The sequence below is a fragment of the Lampetra planeri genome, chromosome 3, assembly GCF_965212315.1.
Source record: "Lampetra planeri chromosome 3, kcLamPlan1.2.h2, whole genome shotgun sequence".
NCBI classification, from domain to species: Eukaryota; Metazoa; Chordata; class Hyperoartia; order Petromyzontiformes; family Petromyzontidae; genus Lampetra; species Lampetra planeri.
Genome location: NC_136109.1, coordinates 24087892 through 24108922, shown reverse-complemented (window position 1 = coordinate 24108922; position 21031 = coordinate 24087892). Strand labels below are relative to the sequence as shown.

Here is a 21031-nt window from a genome sequence, read left to right as displayed (position 1 = left end):
ACATTTGATTTAAAGCTTTCGTGACTGCAGGGATTCATATTCTTGGTTCTTTCGGTAAAGTCACGTAGAAGGGAAATAATAAAATATAAAAAACAATTCTCACGACGTTTCGACTGCAACACAAGACAAGCAATCATCATCAGGTGTGAATTTTTCTTGCTGTGGATTTCACACCTGATGATGGTTGCTTGTGTTGCAGTCGAAACGTCGTGAGAATTTTTATTGTTTTATGTTTGTAAATTTGAAAAAACAATTTTTTCAAATTTTCTTGCTGTGGATTTCACACCTAATGATGATTGTCTTGTGTTGCAGTCGAAACGTCGTGATAATTTTTAGTGTTTGTATTATTTTATTATTTCCCTTCTACGTGACTTTACCTAAAGAACCAAGAATAATGGTATACACGTTGTTTGTTTGTTAAACCGTTTCACGTGGGAGCGGAAAAACCACGGGCCGTTATCAATACATTTAAACCCCTTATCAGTGTCCAACTTATTACAGACCAGTTCAGACCATATTGGTCATCCCGTGTCCCTTATTAAATCTCAACGTTCGTCCTACAAAGTCCCCATCACAAGGGAGAAACACAAAGACACATTTTTTGTGTTGCCCGTATTAAAACGGCTGTACAACGCATGGACCTGAAAAACTGTACAATAATACGGTTTTACTGTGTATATCCCCTACCTGGCAACAGCACTGTGTTTTCTGTGTCAGCGTTAATGCCGCATGATGCTAAGAGAGTGTCAATCTGTGTTATATAGGGAGTATAAATTACCTGAACTGATTGTGTGCTGAACAATCAAATCGCTCGATGTTTTGTTCGTAAAAAAATAAAATTTAAATTTAAATAAAATAAAAACATATTTGTATTTATTAATAACATCTTGGGTTTGCGGGTGCATTCTTTTTTTCACATCAACGTTTCCCAATAGCGTTTATGAACGCCACCCACTGACAGGTTTTTGTTGTTGTTGTTGACACCACAGATTCAGACCATCGAATAATAAAAAAACATTACTAATGTGATGATGCAATCGTAAACATTTGGATTTCCCAGAGCGGATAAGGCGAGCGGCGGGGGGCGGGGCCTCCGTGTCGCGCCACGCCATTGGACGAACGCTCGCCGCATCCGACGACGGCGACCAATCGGGCGCCCTCGACGCTCCGCATCGGCGCACCCGGTCTAGGGAATTCGACCCCGGTGGTGTATGGAGCACGTGGCCACGTGGATGATACGCGTGGGGCTTTGGTAACTTTAAGGAGTTTATCTATAATAGAGTTTTATACATTTGTTGTTTGTGTTAGATCGCGTAAATCTAAGTGCGTCGTTAAACCCGCCACGTCGACAGAACGTGCCCAATTCGTGACTGGTACAGCGTGAACACCGGTGCGTGCTGGAGAGTATATCGACGGCATTTACAATCTTATCGAGTTTAAAGTGTTTATTCTCTTGTGCGATGTAAAAGGCACGGTAGCGTTGGTATTTAGGTCACGTTGTTGATGCAGAGGGAAGGAAAATAGGAAAACGCCCGCCGAGTGCTGCGTGAGAAGTAAGTACTGTCTGTGTTAAATACAGTGGCAATGTATTGTTGTTGCTTGCTCTTACAAACACATCTTTGTCAATATTGTTAGGCATTTATTAACAACACACCAATCATTATCCTCGTGAATGTACGTTACTACCTTAAGTACATCGCGGGATGTCAATATTGCAATGATAAACAATGTCCTAAAACACCAAGACACTGTACTGTAATTGTCTTGTTATACATACAGTACGTTGCAATGTTGCCTCCCGAATCCTCAAAATAACTGTCCATATACAATACATGTATTACATTATTAACTCTTAAAATCGTAGTATTGTCGTTACGAACACTACGTCTTCGGAATAAACAAACTTGAGTGATATTAAGTAAGCCTCACATCACGATGTGTTGCATACACTGCCAACCCCTTATCAGTGCCCTATCTCGTTACAGACCAATTCAGACACCTTATTGGTCACCTCGTGCCCTTATAAATCTCAACGTTCATCCTACAAAGTCCCCATCACAAGGGAGAAACAAACAAATAAACACAAATATTCTGCCCGTATTGAAACGGATGTACGCCGTATGTACCTGAAGAATATGGGTAAGGGGCCGTCCATAAATGACGTCACGCGATTTTGGGCGATTTTTGACCCCCCCCCCTCGTCACACGGCGTCACAAAAAGTCAGACCCCACCCTCAAATATGACGTCACAAAGCTCTGCCCCCCCCAAAAAAATATAAAACATGCTTCAAATCTCTTTAAACTATTGTCATTGTAGTGTGTATTTAATGTGGCGCTGTACTCTGATGTTGTAAGAGAAAACATTTATTAAAAAGTCTATTTAATTAAGTATAACGTGTTGTCTATATTTAAAGTTACGCATTTTGATGTGACGTCACATTTCTCACCCCCCCCCCCCCTCGTCACACAGTCACAAATGTCTGACCCCCCCCCCCCCCAGGTGCGTAATGTCATTTATGGACGGCCCCCAAACCGTATGGTGTTATATCTCTATACTTTTAGCAACGTCTCTTGGTTGTGTAGGGTAGGCTGTGGGACAAGCGTTGGAAACTTTGAAATTGGCCCGGTAACATTTGACTGGCACTAAAGACGCGTTATTCGCATCCAGTAGTATCAGAATTCCTCTAGTTAGCGCTGCTGTAGGTTGTGAGGTCACCAGGAAATTAAGTTGGTTGGTGAACCTGTGCCCGAAATTGTGCGTTTCTTCCCCTTGTACGGATTCTGCAGGTATTCGCGTTTGGGGCCGTCCATAAATGACGTCACGCACCTAGGGGGGGGAGGGGGTCAGACATTTGTGACGATGTGTGACGAGGGGGGGGGGGTGATAAATGTGACGTCACATCAAAATGCGCAACTTTCAATAAATACAGACAACACGTTCTACTGAATTAAATTTACTTTTTGATAAATGTTTTCTCCTACAACATCAGAGTGCAGCGCCACATTAAATACGCACTACAATGACAATAGTTTAAAGCGATTTGAAGCACGTTTTATTTTTTTTGGGGGGGCAGAGCTTTGTGACGTCATATTTTAGGGGGGGTCTGACTTTTTGTGACGCCCTGTGACGAGGGGGGGGGGGTCAAAAATCGTCCAAAATCGCGTGACGTCATTTATGGACGGCCCCTTTCCACTCATGAGCAAAATACACCTCAATAAGAAATGCTATAACATCTCAAAGTAGAACCCTCCTGAAAGTGAGTCTTGGGAATCGGTGAAAATGTTACGGATTAATAAGTGATAGTATAGCAGCAACCCATTGCCACTGCCACAAGCTGCACATTAGCAGTTTGAGCGATTCCACCGGGGTACTGCCATTAATCTCATGTTGAAACGCATGGCACAAGTGGCCCAGCACTTTTTCTATCTGAGGATCAATTGATCAATTGAAACACGTGGTTGACTGTCAGCACCTCCTTACCTCATTCCCAAGCTCTGATATACCCAAGCCTAGAGTTAATGGCCTAACTTGTATTACATTGGCCCTGCCTACTGCTTATAGGCTACGCCTACTCTGTTGAGTCCACCCACTAAGGTACTGTCTGAGCTAAACCAGCATGTGTATGTATGTTGAACCTATACTCTTTGGTTCTTTCGGTAAGGTCACGTGACTTTACCGAAAGAACCAAAGAGTATGGATCCCTGCAGTCACGAAAATTTCAAATCTAGATTACGTTGAACCTCTTTCACACCGTACGTAGGATTATGTGGTAGCTGTATGTGTGGCGCATACACTGTGCATCAAACTCCCCTTTATGCATGCGTGCAGTCACCACCAAGCCCCGCCACCATGACTGCGGTGGAGACGCGGTTGTGTGAGCTGCTACTGCGCGAGCACTTTGGGGAGTTGGTATCACGGGCCGGCACTCACCTGGTGCACACGGGACCGCAGCCGCTGCGCCTTGTTGCCCTTGGCACCGGCCTCAACCTGGACCAGGTGATGGACTGGGTGTGCCAAAACGTCGTGGTCCTCGGTGCCACTCGCTCACTCGCCGCGATATACCCACCACCTTGAACCCATCTACGCAAGTCCACCATCGCTTCAGACTTACAAGACCTCCTCTTAAGTGGCTTTTCACTTGGAAAATGTTTACGAAGAGGCTCTAAGCAGGCTTATTACACCAATATGAGATCAGATTTTACAGTAACATTTGGGGCTAGCCATAGAATTGTTTACTTTAACACCACACACCAGCATAGTTAGGCTCAGATTGGTGTTCTTAAAAGTATGGGTCACAGCCCCCGGCTACCCTTCGGATCTTTCACTGCTCGTTAAAGAACAGCCCACGGAAGTAGATATCACATCTACCTCAGAGATCCCTTCAACTCTGGTCCACAAAGTAGGGGTCAACAATTTCCTACATGCCCTGCAATATCCAGTAATGTTTGTCACATGACACTCAAACCCATATTTGTACTTCTCATCGCTGGTAATCTGTCCAAATTCAGTGCAGATCTCAATTTAACGTGTTGGTTTTTTTCGATTTAAAGCTTTCGTGACTGCAGGGATTCATCTTCTTGGTTCTTTCGGTAAAGTCATGTAGAAGGGAAGTAATAAAAGAATAAAAATAAAACATAATAAAATAATTCTCACGACGTTGTCGCCTCGACAGACCTGGTTTTCACCTGAGGACGGCTGCTTGCGTTGTGGCCGAAACGTCGTGAGAATTATTTTATTATGTTTTATTTTTATTATTTTATTACTTCCCTTCTACGTGACTTTACCGAAAGAACCAAGAAGGTGTTGGTTTTTGTGCAGTCATTGCCGACCGGACAAAGACCACAAACTCGCTACACGTGAAAATCTAGTTCAATTTCAGGCAGTTTCCTTGATCAAACACAAGGTCTCTACGTTGCCAGCTCGGCACTCTGAACCACCTGGCCACCATTCCACTCCCTGAAGTACTTTAAACAGGACATGCAGGGCAAAGTGCATTTTCTCACAGGAACGGGTTCTCCATGTCCTGGCAGGTGAAGAAGGCGCTGTGCGTGTTGCTGCAGCATGGGATGGCGTCGTTCAAGACGGGGAAGCGTGGCGTGAGCGGTCCCACCTGGGTGGAGTACACAGCGGATTACGCTGCGATGCTACGCATGCTGCGCTACACGCGCTACGTGTACTGCGCCAAGACACTGTACGGCGACGCGGGTGAACTGCTGATCGAAGAGACACTGCAGCATGGGCAGCTCACAATGAGCGCCGCCGTGCGCCGCGTTGCCGACCGCATGGCCAGCACCGCTGACGGTTCGCAACGCTGCTTCGATGACACTTACCGTGAAGGCCCCAGAGGTCGCTGCCATGGTGCCGTGGTGGCAATGCATCTGTAATGTGCAGTGGCTTTGAGGCAGGGTTGCTGAATCATATGAAGATGGCCACGTACGTAAGATGTTTACGTGACAACCCTTGCTAGTTGGCTGTGTCGGGTGGTGGTGGGTTTTAACGGAACATATTTACGCGATCTAACCCAAAAAACTCTATTATGTTATGAGATGGCAGACGAGCAGATAGGTTACTGACTTTATCTGTATAAAATGGATTGTGTTTTCCCTTCACATCCGTAGATTTGCTTCAGATACTCCAGTTTGCTCCTATGGTGTGCAAATGCTTAATACGGATCTTGCCAAACATTCTGATAATCAGCCTAGGCACCTCGCTGCCCTGCAGGTGGGGGTTTCACATGTGATGATTCATCACATGTGATGATGTGATGATTCATCACATGTGATGATGTGATGATTCATCACATGTGATGATGTGATGATTCATCACGTGATGATTCATCACATGTGATGATTCATCACTGTATAATCCACCGGCCCTGCCACGAGGTCACTGGAGCACAGGCATGCATCATCACCACACCTGGATAAATGGATAATGGTCCTGGACACATCATTATATCATTGTGATGGTATTGTAAGTCATTGTAAACAATCCTAACACTAAACAACTGTAGTAATTTCGATTTAAAGCTTTCGTGACTGCAGGGAACCAAGAAAACTGTAGTAATCACTGCAGTGCATGTATTTGTAGAAAGCGAGTTAAAAACATGGATAAAAACACGGCTTTACTGAATCACTCTTTGCAACACATTTGTCGGTTAAAGAAGGCTAACATTTTTGTAATTTTTTTATATGAACTTCATCCAATTGGCAAATATGAAACTAGTGCACATGCTGTAAGTTTTTGTTCCCCCTCATCTCCACGTTGCAGAAGGCAAGACGGTGGAGTACAGCGACGTAGCTGCGGCGTTCACAAACCTGGTGAACACACACTTCCTGCAGCGGTGGCTGTCGGGGAAGGAGGAGGGTGCCCGTCCAGAGGCTGCCCCCACGCTGGTCTCCAACGAGAAGGACATGTACACTGTGCCCAAGATTCCTCTAATCGGTGCGCACTTGCAGAATATGGATCGCTAACAAGAGATGGTTCATGGAGTTAGCTTTCTAAAAGTTAAGAATAGGACATGGGCACACTCTCGAACTCAATTCGGCAACATCAAGTCCATTGCTCTTGCTAATATTTTCAAATGATTCACAAACTTTTAAAGTAACGTATTAATGGCATCCGTGTGTAATAAATATGTATGTTGAATTTCTTTTGCACCATACGTGGCCAACCATGCTAATCAGAGGTGCGGGGAAAGGGCAACAAATTAAACACGAAAAGCAGTTCTAAAGAAGTAAGTTTTAATTTTAGATTTAATAGTGCATAGCTCCAGTGTCTTCCTGATATTGGAAGGAAGAGCGTTCCAGACGGCCGCAGAGGCGCATCTGAAAGCGTGCGATGTAGTGGCCGTCTTTGTTCGATGGTTAGGATATGTAATTACCTAGTGAGTAGAGCATTAACATTTCCAGTGCAGTATGCCGTGGCACGCTAGACATCGTCCCTGGTAAGAGATTTGACCGTGTGGCTGCCCGTCCGTTGTGCCACTGCAGGGCATGGGAAACGGCGCCTCTCTGCTGACAGTGACGATTTGGATGCACACCCGGCGAAAAAGAGGAAAGTCGAGGAGGTAACGTCTCTTCTGATATGCACCTTGTGGACTGTTATAGTACAAGGCCAATGGTGAGTTGCACAGAACTCAGTTCCTGTAATATAACCCACTTGGAGGACAAATAGGTGTTGGTAAAAATCAGTCGGCAAGTAGGTTGTGGACTTATCTGCAGATTTTTACCTCATTTTCCTTTTTTAATTGAGGTCTCCGTTGCAAAGAATACTTATCTAAATGGTTTCCCACTTGTGTGATCTTCTCTGCACATTTCTTTCTGCAGCCACTTCCTGATGATGGAATCTACTGGAGGGTCAACTTTGAACGTTTCCACCAGCATTTCCACAACCAGGCCATCGTCAGTGCCGTGGCCAGCAAATTAGACAAGGTCTGGTCGAGGTATCTCCACGCTTAATCGTTGTTAGGATTTTCGAACGAAAGAAGGCATATGCAGGTAGTGCATTTACAAATAGCGGCTTTAGAGCTTAAAGTTTCATTGTGGTATTTTTTTTGTGTCACTGTGAATAAGTCGCTTTGTTTAAAGTGCGGGTACGGGCGGTAGGCTCACCTGTGTACCTATTTTACAAAGATCCCCCCGTAATATAATTATGTTCTAAACAACATATTAATGTATAAATGATATTCATTTAAGAACATTAATAGTTGCATTTTTTACAGATGAAAACCTACTTTAAAGGCGTAAAGAATAAATGAATTGGCAAATGAGCACTTCTGCTCATTGGAAACAAAACATGCATTGTGGATATGTGAGCAGGATGAATTGAATGAACCATGCAGGTTTTAGAAAAATGACATTCATTACATTTTAAGTACAACCATCAATTGAAACAACGGTACCATAAAAAAATAGTGAGAGATTTCGATTTAAAGCTTTCGTGACTGCAGGGATTAATTTTCTTGGTTCTTTCGGTAAAGTCACGTAGAAGGGAAGTAATAAAATAATAAAAATAAAACATAATAAAATAATTCTCACGACGTTTCGGCTTCAACGCAAGCAGCCGTCCTCAGGTGAAGACCAGGTCTGTTGGGGAGACAGCGTCTGACGCTGTCTGACGCTGTCTGACGCTGTCTCCCCAACAGACCTGGTCTTCACCTGAGGACGGTTGAATAGTGAGAGAGTTTGCAGTTGGTGTGTTTGCATGTCGGTAACGTGTGTGTGTTTATATATTACATTTTTTAGACAGCAGGCGAGATCGTGAGAACCATGCTGCGGATGAGTGAGTTGACGACGCCACCCAACACGGCCTTCACCCAGCTGCTCGCATCAACCGAGGTGACCACTGCACCGCTCAGATGTCGCTTTTCCTGGTTCTTAAAACCCCTGGCTTCTTGTGAACGTCCGTCTCTTATGGTTGAGAGTTCTGAAAACAAGTGCTCGCTTGCCCGTCGTGATACTTGGATGTCTGGTAGATTTTCCGGTCCCTCCCACCGGAGTATGGCATGACGAAGCCAGTGTTGGACCAGTATCTGAGTCTGCTGGCAGATGATCCGGTAAGCATCTGTCACATTCAGTTATTTTTTTTTATTTTTATAGAGGCCTCAACACTGGTTTTTATATTGGTATTCATTAATATTTTTTTGGTATGAAAAACTCGAAGTAGGACTTGGCCGTGTTTTCCATTTCAGATGGAGTTTGTGACCAAGTCTGGCGAGAGTGGAGGTGGAACATTCATTGTTAGTATCCTCTTCATGACTGTGTGGAACTTTGTGAAAGTGAGGTGCAATCCAAAGTGCTTGTTTTTATGATGTCAGAGCCAAGGAACCAGGTAACTTAACATTAACGGACAAAACGTGACAAAATGAAAGCTTAAATGTGATTGTTATCGTAGGACGTTACAAATATATGCAAAACAAGATTTTTTTTTGTGCATTTTAAATGCACTTTCACATGTGGCTTGTATTTTGATAATGGTCAAACACTAACTTTCTTAAGTTATAGCTGACTGCTGAATATTCCGAGTGCACATTTAATGTATTTAACTTTCCAGGGGGTTCAATTTATGAACTGTATGTTTTCCAATCATCAACTGCATTGCACAGCAATACCAACCCTTAATTCATTAACTCAATCTCAGATTTGCTAAAATCTCTGAAAACCATGGCCCGATGTACGTTGGAATCCATCGTGCAAGAAAGGTAAGACTTTGCAAACATTTACTTATTTTCCCTTCACAGAGGCTTCAAATACAGTGATACCTCGGTTCACGAACTCCGCTTCTGTTCACGAACAACTCGGTTCACGAACAGAAAATTTCATAAAAATATGCTCCGGTTCACGAACTCCGCTTCGGTTCACGAACAGCTCGGTTCACGAACAGAAAAGTTCATAAAAATATGCTCCGGTTCACGAACTCCGCTTCTGTTCACGAACAACTCGGTTCACGAACAGAAAAGTTCATAAAAATATGCTCCGGTTCACGAACTCCGCTTCGGTTCACGAACAGGAGCCGCGGCCATTTTTATGCTAATTCCAGGCTGTCACATGGTCGTGACTTCCTGTAGGAAGATCGTGGAGAGAAGCAGAGACACAGAAATAAGTACTGTGAGTACTGTGAAGACACTTTCAGTGACTTTTTGATTTTTGGTGTGCTTTTTAGCACATACAGTACTGTACTGTATTACTGTACTGTACAATAATGTACTTACTGTATTGTACAGTTCACCCGTTTGAGTGCTTACTGAAGTCATCTCAAGCAAGGTTAGTGTTCTCTCTTTATACATTACTATACTGTACAGTACTAATGTGTATTGTAATTTGTTTCATATTTTTGTGCTTCAAAAACCAAAAAAAAAGGTCAGAACGGATTAACCGGATTTACATTGAACCCTATGGGAAAATGTGCCTCGGTTCACGACCAATTCGGTTCGCGACCAGAGTCAGTTCACGAATGAAGTTCGTGAACCGAGGTATCACTGTACGCACTTTCGTCAGGACTTGCCGTGTTGGGCGCATTGAGGATGTCGTTTCTGCCCTCTTAGCTTGGTCGGGGCTGTGCCCCACCGCGTTCTCACCACAGGTTTGGTTCCCGGGCAGCTCGCATCTTCCGTCTGCTCCTGCAAAAGCGGCATCTGGAACAGAAGCAAGTGGAAGACTTCGCCATGATTCCGGCCAAGGAGGCCAAGGAGATGCTGTACACGATGGTCTCGCAGAACTTTGTCACTCTGCAAGTGAGTACAGGGCCCAGTTCACCGCATTGAAAAGGGTTGGGGAACGTTTTCCTTATGCTTGGTTCTTTCGGTAAAGTCACGTAGAAGGGAAATAATAAAATAATATAAATATAAAACAATAAAAAAAATTATTTCCGTGAATTTCACACCCGATGATGATTGCTTGTGTTGCAGTCGAAACGTCGTGAGAATTTTTATTGTTTTATATTATTTTATTATTTCCCTTCTACGTGACTTTACCGAAAGATTCTAGATTTGAAGCTTTCGTGACTGCAAGGATTCATATTCTTAGGTTTTTTCGGTAAAGTCACGTAGGTAAAAACATTAAAATTAATAAGAGTAAAATAAATAAAAAATCACGACGTTTCGGAGGCAACACAAGCTTCCGTCTTCAGGTGGAACCGTCACAGCCACGACAGCTGTATCAAGTAAATGAGAGATTGCAGGAGCTACCACTCCGCAAGTGATGCTAGGTTGAATATATTAACCTTATCCGATTAGTGCGGCTAAGATGCTTGCAGCAATAGATAATATAATGGCCATTTGCACACCGTTTTAAAATGATAGGCATCATGTGGCTATGGGCCGTATTAAATAAAGTTGCGGGCTGCATCCGGCTCGTGGGCCGCGTGTTCCCGAACCCTGGCATAGACGAAGCGATCAGAGACGCGCATGATCCAGCCAAGCGGGCGAGTGGTTTGACCGAGTAGCGTGCGGTCTCGCGATGGCCTCACGTTGGGCGGTCTTATCGTCTGATGCGCAGGAGATCCCCAAGGCGGCGGACTACGCTCCCGCGCGCACGTTCTACCTGTACACGGTGAACGTGGAACAGACGGCACGGTTCATCTTGCAGAGGTGCTACAAGGTGAGGGCCCCCATCTGGACACGTAGAGCGAAGTTGGTGCTGCACTATATATGCTGCATGTTGAGCCATACATTCTCCCACCTCAAATATGTACATGTACAGACCTTTGTAAATCCACTGCAGAATGAGGGCCACTCCCACACTCCATGTGAGTCGTGGGGGTAATTTAACCATACTTCACGCTGGTCAGTCGGGGGATGGTGAAGGTGGGAAACGTAGCTGTGGGAGCATCGAATACATTGCCCCACAGCCTGTAACAAACAATATACTGTGTGTAATGATAACCCATCCAGGCGCTATCCAGGCTAAACCGTGTTCAGCTTAGAAGGTGATTTGGTCATTGGTCACCTCCGATATATGGGGCACAACTGTGAGCAAATTGTTGCTTTTCGTTACATTTTTGGCAAAAACATGCCTTTTTCTTTGTTAACTATGATGTTGTAAATCTCCAAGGTGATGTGCTTCGGTCAATCTGTGAATCTGCCCCAGAGTGTGATTAATTTCACCAGTTATAACTAATTAATGTTTTTTCCCCCCAGACTGTGACGAATCTTATCGCAAGACGGCACCATGAAACTAAAGAGAACAAGTGAGTGACGTTAAACCATGTGGCACAATTATTTTGGGTAAAAAAAACGAAAGTTGTGAAAATGGAGCTTGCTGTTGAAATGTACTGGTAAGACGACCTCGTTGAATAAATTAAAAGGAGTGTATTGCCTTTCAACGTGTAAACCATAGCAGCCTGCATCTGTTCATAAGAATGTAACTATGCATTTGTTCATTGATTAAATTAAATCTACTCATTATACATGCATCAACTCATGTGTGTGAGTATTGGTTGTTTACCATTTATGCAAATCATATGCATATCGTAGATTAATGTGACATTTGGCGATATCTTATCTCCCTCGCCTGCTACACAGGAGGGTTCGACCCCGATCCTGATGCCTGTATGTTTGGAGTTGGCGTGTTCTTCCACTGTGGTCATGTGGATTTTTCTCCTGGTCCTCTGGTTTTTCCCTCATTTAGAAACATACATTTAGAATATTATTTCGGTCTTTTGTTTTTTCTTCTATCCACGTGGCTTTACCGAAAGACGCAAAGAATAGGAATTCCTGCAGTCACAAAAGCTTTAAGTCAAGATTTATACATTTTGCCTTCTATAAGTTCCCACATATGACAATAAGCCACTTGATTGAGCTATCACATGTGGCCAGGTCGCCGCTGAAAGAGCCCATAGCTGAGTGGGCTTTACTTGGTTTAAAAAGAATTGTCTAACGGAGCAAATAAACACAGAACAAATGAGAAACAACAAACGAGACTATGACAATGAGACCATTGAAATGCACCTCGGAATTGCGACAATTCTTCAAATAGCTTGCATTTAGGCGGGGATGGTGGTGGGGGGTGGCGGGTGAAACATTCCACGCCCTATCTTGCTGCTGCATCATCTGCCGTGCGCTCCACACCCACAGACGCCTCTTGGAGAAGGCCCAGCGCATCGAGGCGATCCTAGCATCGGTGCAGGCGTCTGGTGCCGACGAGGCCCAGCTTCAGGAGATCGAGGAGATGATCACAGCCACCGAGCGCCAGCAGCTGGAAAATCTCAAGCGCACCGTCAACAAGTAAGGGGGGGGTGGGAGGGGGGACAGTCCCAGGCATGGCAAGATAGAATGGGGGGTGGGGTGTGGTTAGGGTAACTAAGTAACTAACTAAGTAACTAAGTACCATGCAGGCTGCAGGATTTGTGATGGTTGGCCGTGGCCTGGTGCTTTGTCTCCCCTGCTAAGACTAAAAAAAGAAACTTTTACTTGACCAGGTAAGGCCCACTCAGCTATTTAGCTCTTTTTCAGAAGCAACCTGGCCACAAACGATAGCTCAACATAGTTGCTCATTGTGACGCAGCTTCTAGCACCCAAATACTCGCAACGCACGTTTCTAAATGTGGAGGGAAAAACCGGAGGACCCGGAGAAGTATCTTGGTGGCCACGGGGAGCACATGCAAACTCCAAATATACAGGCATCAGGGTCGGGATCCAATCCATGAGCCAAAAGAGAGAAAGCATTTTGATTTCCTTAGGTGGCCAGGTCAGAATGCTGATCAGGCACTACTGAGAAGCAAAGTTTGAATCCAGTCTACTGGATTCTGTGAGTTGATGGTGAATTAACTGGGTTCTCAAGTTGATGTTCTCAGCCTGGTCACCAATGACTGCACGTAAAACCCATTCCATTCAAATTGGTTTTGCACTTTAACTAATTTTCATCTCTGAGAATCGAAAATATCAATCGTGCAAATAAAATATACAGATATTTATCAGTCATGCAACGACCATTACTCTCATTTGGATGTGCGTGTGGGAATGTGCTGCCCTAATGTGTAGACCAGAAGCCACTTGCAGAGATCTCAGATGCAGTTCTGCAACATTTGCTTCAATGAGCCGATCCATTTTATGAGGAGTTGCGCACTGCTCTGTGAGAGATTCAAATGGATGCTTCGTCGAATGAGATGACACCTAAAATCGCAAAAACAAGATAACATTGGGAACAAACACAGTGGTTTAGTTTTTTTTTTTGAACATGCTCATTATTTTTTTCGGGTTGAACATGGGAACGTGCACTGGGCAATTGGGACCAATTGGAACCAACCGTGCTCATCTCCAATTCGCACGGTTCTGTGTATTTACATTGGATTTCTTTTGCACCGTACGTAACCAACCGTGCTCATCGGAGGTGCGGGGGAAGGACAACAAACTAAACACAAAAAGCATTTATAAAGAGATGAGTTTTCAATCTAGTAAATTAGTTTTAAAGCTAGGTGCGAGAGAAGTTCAATACATACATACATTGGGCTGAGATACGATGTGCTTGAGCTTGCGCTGGGCCATCTGTCACTGCTGTGGCCTCTCCCGTTTAAGTAAACAAAGTCTGACAAATACAGCTTATTACAATTCTAGTTTCGTAGACAAATCATCGCATGCTACATTTACATTTGCCTTCTGTGACAGTTCAGCTTCCAGCATGCTGTACTCTTCGTCATTTTACAGATCTTATGGAGCTCTTATTAAATACATATTTTTTGATATGTGAAGTGAAATCAGGTATCAAATAACAAAGCTCTTGGCACTGTGAATGTCTTGCGTTTAAATGGGAAGGAATTTGGCTGAGAGTGAGCGTGGACGCGTCGCTCCCCGTGCGCTACCTGCAGGCTCGACAAGAGTGAGATGCAGGTGGACGAGACGGTCTTCCTGCTGGAGACCTTCCTGCAGGCATCACGGCCGCAGTGACCGCTACGCGCTCCAGGGACCCGTGCTGTTTCAAGCCCACGCATCGACTCCTGCAGTTGAGAAGTGGAGAATTCTGTCAACACGTGTTGTAACGTTTCCGAAGGCCAACAGAAATCTCAGTCAACACCCAATACATCTTGCTGCACGTTGCACCTGCTCAATAATATCTGTTGAAAAAAATATATACACAAAAGGTAGTGTTCTGAAGTTGGCGACGCTTCCACCGAGAGAGACTTAATTCAGGCAAACCCAGCTGTGACTGATGGTTTGTTTGAGTTTGGGAGTTTCTGTAAAAGTCTTACAAAATTTTGAAATTTACACTCCCGTGGGCTGATATTTGCCAGGAAGCATGCACGGCCCCACGCCCTTCCTGCCGCGCTGCAATATTTGCTTTGGAGGACCCCGCTAAGGCCCGCGGTGGTACTGCTAACGGCCCGCATCATGCTCGACGCCCCCTTGAGTGCCATCTGAAAAAGAGGAAAGTGGCAATATTTGATTGAATTTTTTAATTAATGTAAAAGGTGGTGTTGGCAGGGGTAGAGGAACGCTTTGGCACTGTTTCCCGGCCAAACTATTTTGTCTTTTGTTAATGTTTTAGTCTTGAGACGTCACATCGCAAAATATGGTCTCTCACAAGTCACGCTCGTTTGCCTTTCCCTCTGTGTATCTGCTCTAAAGAAAGGCCATTGTCCACTCTGTTAGCTTACCATTTCCTCAGTTGAAAAAGCATCTCTAACGATAACTGCGGTGTCATATTTCAGGGCTGGTACTGTGTGACAGGTGTCGGTTGCGTTCACGGCCATGGCAGCATTTGTGAAAATCGTACAACCGAACAAAGCTTAGCCCTGAATTGTGTTTTTTTGGTTCACATTCACTCGGCATGTGCTTCTCCGTCCGAAAGCGGACGTCTACAATTTGAATTTACGCAGCGTAAAAAATAATGTTGGCCAGTGGTCGAAACAAATAACAGTGTGGCAGCCAAAGGAGTGAACACATACTGTACACCACAGAAATGGAGCAATGAATGGCTCCATACTCTTAGGTTTTTTTCGGTGAAGTCACGTAGGTAAAAAATTTATTAAAAGTTAATAAAAGTAATAATGGAAATAAAATAATAAATCACGACGTTTCGGAGGCAACACAAGTCTCCGTCATCAGGTGGGACCGTCACAGCTAAAATTACTGCATCAAGTATTTTATTTCTATTATTTTATTAACTTTTAATTGTATTTTTTACCTACGTGACTTTACAGAAAAAACCTAAGAGTATGAATCCTTGCAGTCACGAAAGCTTCAAATCTAGAATGAATGGCTCGTGTGCAGGCTCGCTCGATGGATTGTTGCATAATGCGACCACGAGAGATGATGGTGGTAGCTTCGGGATTCCTTAATACAGCAGTGGACAGGTCACGGCTGCTTGCCGGTGATTGGTATATATCATGTAGCTCTCAACATTTCAGGTTGAACTTTGCTGATAATTTAATGGTACACTGGAACATAAACTTTCCTGCCCCAGGGTGAAAGAAAAAAAACCCAAAATGTTTCCTGTTAATTTTTGCGAATAAAACTGAAAATACGTTAATTAAATGTCTGTACATTTGCAAATCTATTTTAAAACATGTAAGGTCGAACAGCCTTCAAACACTTTGACGGTGTGCCTTCGTACACTTGGCGTATGCTAATACTCTGCAGACACGTGAACAGGTTGTGCAGAATGTCCTGTTACCCCCCCCCCCCATCTTCGAGATAACTCATGAATATAAATAAGTAACACGGTATGATTGAATGTAATTGGTACTGTGTGAATATTCAAAGAAGATTGGTGAATTTCACAACTGCACCGTCGCAACATTCACCGCTTTCACTTTCAATTATTGCGTAGGTCGGTGTGTGGCACCATCATTCATCTGACAAAGGATAACCATGCACCATTGTGACATTTTACGTAACGTTTTATACATTGTCACCACCTGTTGTCCCGTGTGTGATTATTACACTTCATCCGGTGATTGCTGCCAAACAACACCTTGGGAAGACAAGAACAAGCCACCTCGACCTTCCCTACTTATGGCTTAAGAACTCGAGTGCGGAGTGTGGCGAAGAGGGGGGAGAGGCATCAGATGGGATGGAGGGGAAGCATTTGTCACGGACATGTTCTCGGGCAGAGAACTTAAGATAAATATGACCTGTATCAATATAACGACTAAACCAGCCGGACACAAATTTATGTAACTTGGGGGGTGACTGGACATTGTAGACACTGCACATAGTACAAAGTTTAGAGTGTCAGAACTCCAAATTGTGAGTCGTGAGTTCAGATTGTAGCATGGTTGACTTGGATTAGAGGAAGAAAAAGGGCAGTCTTTTTTCTTTTTGCCCTCGACTGCGTCCAGTGGCGTAGCATGGTTGACATGAACCCAGGGTCCCTTTCTCCAATTTCCTCTCCCTCTTGGTTGCCTGGCATCTGCGCCTCCTCCGGTATTGTGGGCCCCTGTGCAGTTGCACCTCCTGCACACTCGATAGCGCTGCCAGTGCATCAAACCCACACGAGGGTTGGTAAAATAACGATGACGCTGCACATCGAAGTAAACGGTAATTATCCCATGTGTTGTATGGACTGGCCAAAGGTACGTGTAATTTCCATATTTGGTTCTGGACCACGAATTAAGAGATATGAGTGACTGGCATTAAATCGCCTTAATAATCATGCCCTTTACCCAGGAGAACCTAACTATGAGTATGAAGACGCCTTTTAAGGTGTGCGCGGCATTGGTAAGGTTGGCCGGTTGGCCAGTTGCCATTAATGAGTGCCATGTGGGAAAATATCGGAGTATTCAGAGAACTCCACGCATACGAGGGTTCGCTCACACAGCACTGCCACATCGGAAAGACCACGCATAACTCGTAATAATGTCGGCGTTAATCGTCTTGAGGTGCAGTCCAAATTGAGCACTGAAAAAAATGCGAATCGTAGCAAATACATTTTTGAAAACGGGTGTCAACTATTCCTCAAACTGTACTATCAACGTGTTCAATGACACGGACACAATATTATCGTTTGCACAGTAATGTCATTTCCAAGTCTCAAATGATTCACAATTATTTTGTCAGTCCACTGCTGGATCAGGTCCTCCCCACAACGTGCCGGCCAGGGGGGCTTGTTTGGCCATACTTGACCATAATGGGCAGTGGACACCAGGATCGCTTCACATACGGTATGACTTGCCAGCGATGTTAGCCGCGGCCGGGAATCGAGCTCAGTCGCCAGGTTCACAGCGCGCAGCGTAAAGCACGGCGCCACCGCTGCTCTGGATTTTGCGTTAACGACGTCCATTTTCGGTATTGGTCGTGGCTTACGTTGCCATGAAATCACATTCACAGGCTGGCCACCGTGAGAAGGCTACCACCACCCGTCTGGCTGGCCCAGAGTTCTTCATTGTGAGGCCCCCACGACAAGACAACACGTGAAAACACCCCTCCCCCCCCGCCAACCCCCAATGGTTTCAAATGGTATGGCGACCCTCAACATTGATGATGTCTTGTCGGCGAAAGTGCTCCCCCCCCACCTCTGAAAACGAGTGCAAGAACACCGGTCTGGACCACTGCAGTCTGCGGCTTCTTCAACGGATGAGGAATAAATAGCAAAACTACGCACAATCTCTCTATGTTTCTCTCTCTCTGCTGAAGCCCTCTCATGGCAAGGAGACCTCTCGAAACGTTGGCAACCGGCTCCTGAAGGTGTCACGACTCCCGCTTGTCGCGCCCGAGATTTCACGGCGAGATAAATTCTCCGTCACGCCGCGCGGTGGCACCACCATATCGTATACCGAGCGTGATAATGAAATGAAAAAAATAAATGTGGTGGGTGGGTGGGTGGTGGGGGGTGCGGACAAAAATCACTTCCCAAGGCGCAAGAGCTGTTTAACTCACCCGGCCAGCCATAGCCATGGCGCGTAATGCTAAACAAACAGGCCCTCTTCTTTTCTTACATCTTTGAAATATTTCCGACAGCTGCCGTAGAGAGAACAAGATGGGGTGGGGTGGGTGGGTGGGGGGCCCGTAGGGAGGGCCTCATTGGTGGGGTTGGGGTTGTGGCGTTGTGGGTGGGTGAAACAGAGAGGGCTTGGAAAAGTTGTTGAGATTTCGGGTAGATTTATGTTCACCGCAAGAAAAAAAAAATCTTACAGGTCACCGGTTAAAACACGCGGGGCATCGCGGACAAACGGTGGGGTGAGTGGGGGGGGAGAGGAGGTGGGGGCCCACGGTGGAGGCGTTGAACCCTTGAGTTCCGTGGCCAGTTGCATACAATTCCTTAAGGGGAATGTGTCCCCTTAGTTGACACTGATTTACATTGCCAACCGAAAAGAGGGAGGGGGAGGGGGATATCACTTAAAATTATTTATGCAAGCGACCCACGGCACTTCTCAAACTTCTCTCCTCTGTCCTCGAGACGTCCTCCACGTTTAGCTTGTATACATGTACGCGTACAGGCAGCCTTCCGATGTCAATCCACTGCTGGATGAAGGCCTCCTCCACACGCCTTGACGGAGGGCATGGGGGTTATTGGACCGTACTGAACCACTCTGGTTCGTGGGGGTTGGTGAAGGGTGGGGGAGCTTACACGCGGGACCATAGAAGTACAGCACAGCAATGGATGTAGCTGCACTCCCCTCTGTTGCCCACCACGTAGCTCCGACGCCGCCAATGACTTACTGGCGTGTGCGCATGGCGGTCACCCATCCACGCTCCAAAGTAAATTCACGTAGGAAAAAAATAAAATTAATAGAAGTAATAATAGAAATAAAATAATAAATCACGACGTTTCGGAGGCAACACAAGTCTCCGTCATCAGGTGGGACCGTCACAGCTAAATTTACTGCATCAGTAAATCAGCCTAAGAGTATGAATCCTTGCAGTAACGAATGCTTCAAATCTAGAATCATTCTCCAAAGGTTCATTGCTGCTGAGAGCTTCCGAGATCTGACGGAATCGTTCGCCTTATTCCGCACCTGCGATTAGCACGTTTGGCTCCGTAATGGTGTCAAAGAAGTTCTACGTGCATACCGTGTATGCCGCGTTCTGTATGTGTGTAAGACAACTTCAAAGTACTCTCCACGCACAACGCCTTCGCTGTTTTTTTCTTCCGTTCAAATGCAAATGAGGAAGCTACGCACCGTCCGCGCACGATGGTTGCTAAAGTCGTCTCGTGTGACGCAGGGCGCCCCGATTTAACACCCAAGAGGAGATTTCGCGTGTGTACAGTCCATGTGTGTGTGTCCGCGTGTTTCCCATATGACGTGGGTGATGCCCTAAATTATGGATGATGTCGTTATTTTAGTGACGCAATTATGATTCATATGTAACAACTGTGACTCAAACTCAGACGTACCGTCACGCGACGCGAGTCTACGGATCTTCTTGTGGGGAAGAGCAGGTTTTTAACAATGCAGTGACAGAGATACTTTACATTCGTTTGTAAGTTTAGAGAACGCCCCGTCTCGTAGGGCGCATTTGCATGTGACGCATCGGAATGGCACTTGGCGATTATGCTATATATAAACGCTCTTTAATGCATGGATTACCACACACCCACATGCAGACTTACGCAATTGGATTTTAAACACGTGCAATCCAAAGCACTAAAGCGTCATGCTGAGTCTTAAATTAATTTTGAAGAATAAACTCCTCACGAAAGGTCAGCAGTGGACTGATCATGGCTGATGACGACGCAAATAAAAGTTCACATTGGGTTTGTCTGACCTTCTTAGGGGATTCGTCCTCTCAACACGTTTCAACAGCCCTCTCTAGATTTTAAATATTCTGTGACGTCGTGAAAAGTTAGTCGGCGGGCATGAGTAAAAGCCGATTTTTCAGAATAATTTGACATTGAACCAATTGTGCGCTTGAATCACTTTTTAAAGAGATTCCCGGGTGTCATGAGGTCATGTTTGAGCAAAAAATGTAACGATCCTCAAAGCTGGGCTGCGCCTAATTAAAGTACCCACTGAACTGCGGGTGAGTATAATACATGTGTTCGTGTACTCATCTGTGTGGACCTTTACAGAATTTCTTTGAGATTATTTTGGTCAAAAATCCCAATGCAGGACCCTCCTAAAAAAAACCTCAGTAAAGGCTTTCTGGGCAACGGTCATTATTGTTGTTTACATGTTAATTATACATTTAATAAAAACCAACCCGTAGAATAATTTAAGACCAGGCTGAGACCACCAACTCGCTACAATTGAGAACCTAGTTGATTCACGTGTGGCTGAAACCTACAATCGAACCCAAGGGTCTCAATGGTGTGTGCTCAATGCCCAGAACGCTATGAGCTTCAGGAGCCATCCGGCCTCGTTTAATGTGATTTCTTTTCTGGATAGCACACGGTGAGGGTCGACGCATGCTGTTGTTGTTGTAAGATCATTGTTATTATTTATCAATTATAACAGGCGCGTATAGCGCGTTATTAGCAGATCCCTAAAAGTTCGTTTGCACACACGTCGCCTGTGTAAACGTAACAGAAGCACCTCCGATCAGCACGGCTGGCTATGTACTGTGCGAAAGAGGTTCAACATACAACTGAAATCTCTCATCGTGAGTCTCAAGACTTTTTCAGAGAGGGTGCTGCATGAAGCTGTTTGGCCAGT

The 21031-nt window shown here is 44.9% G+C and overlaps 1 protein-coding gene across 3 annotated transcripts; it reads left to right on the top strand.

The window, feature by feature from the left end:
* Nucleotides 1–1168: 1168 nt before the first annotated feature.
* Nucleotides 1169–15971, top strand: POLR3C (RNA polymerase III subunit C). 3 transcript variants are annotated; one of them, XM_078624415.1, is made up of 15 exons: nucleotides 1169–1252; nucleotides 3830–3997; nucleotides 5032–5302; nucleotides 6272–6445; nucleotides 6994–7070; nucleotides 7330–7434; nucleotides 8248–8340; nucleotides 8478–8558; nucleotides 8694–8745; nucleotides 9143–9203; nucleotides 10085–10235; nucleotides 10999–11100; nucleotides 11640–11689; nucleotides 12576–12725; nucleotides 14306–15971. In XM_078624415.1, the coding sequence occupies exons 2-15, from the start codon at nucleotides 3851–3853 to the stop codon at nucleotides 14382–14384; spliced, it is 1593 nt and encodes a 530-aa protein (XP_078480541.1). In that variant the 5' UTR covers nucleotides 1169–1252; nucleotides 3830–3850; the 3' UTR covers nucleotides 14385–15971. The 3 variants fall into 3 exon arrangements, with proteins under 3 accessions (XP_078480541.1, XP_078480524.1, XP_078480532.1); XM_078624398.1 differs by having other exon boundaries at nucleotides 1175–1553; XM_078624406.1 differs by lacking the exon at nucleotides 3830–3997 and having other exon boundaries at nucleotides 1176–1553.
* The last annotated feature ends 5060 nt before the right edge of the window (nucleotides 15972–21031 follow it).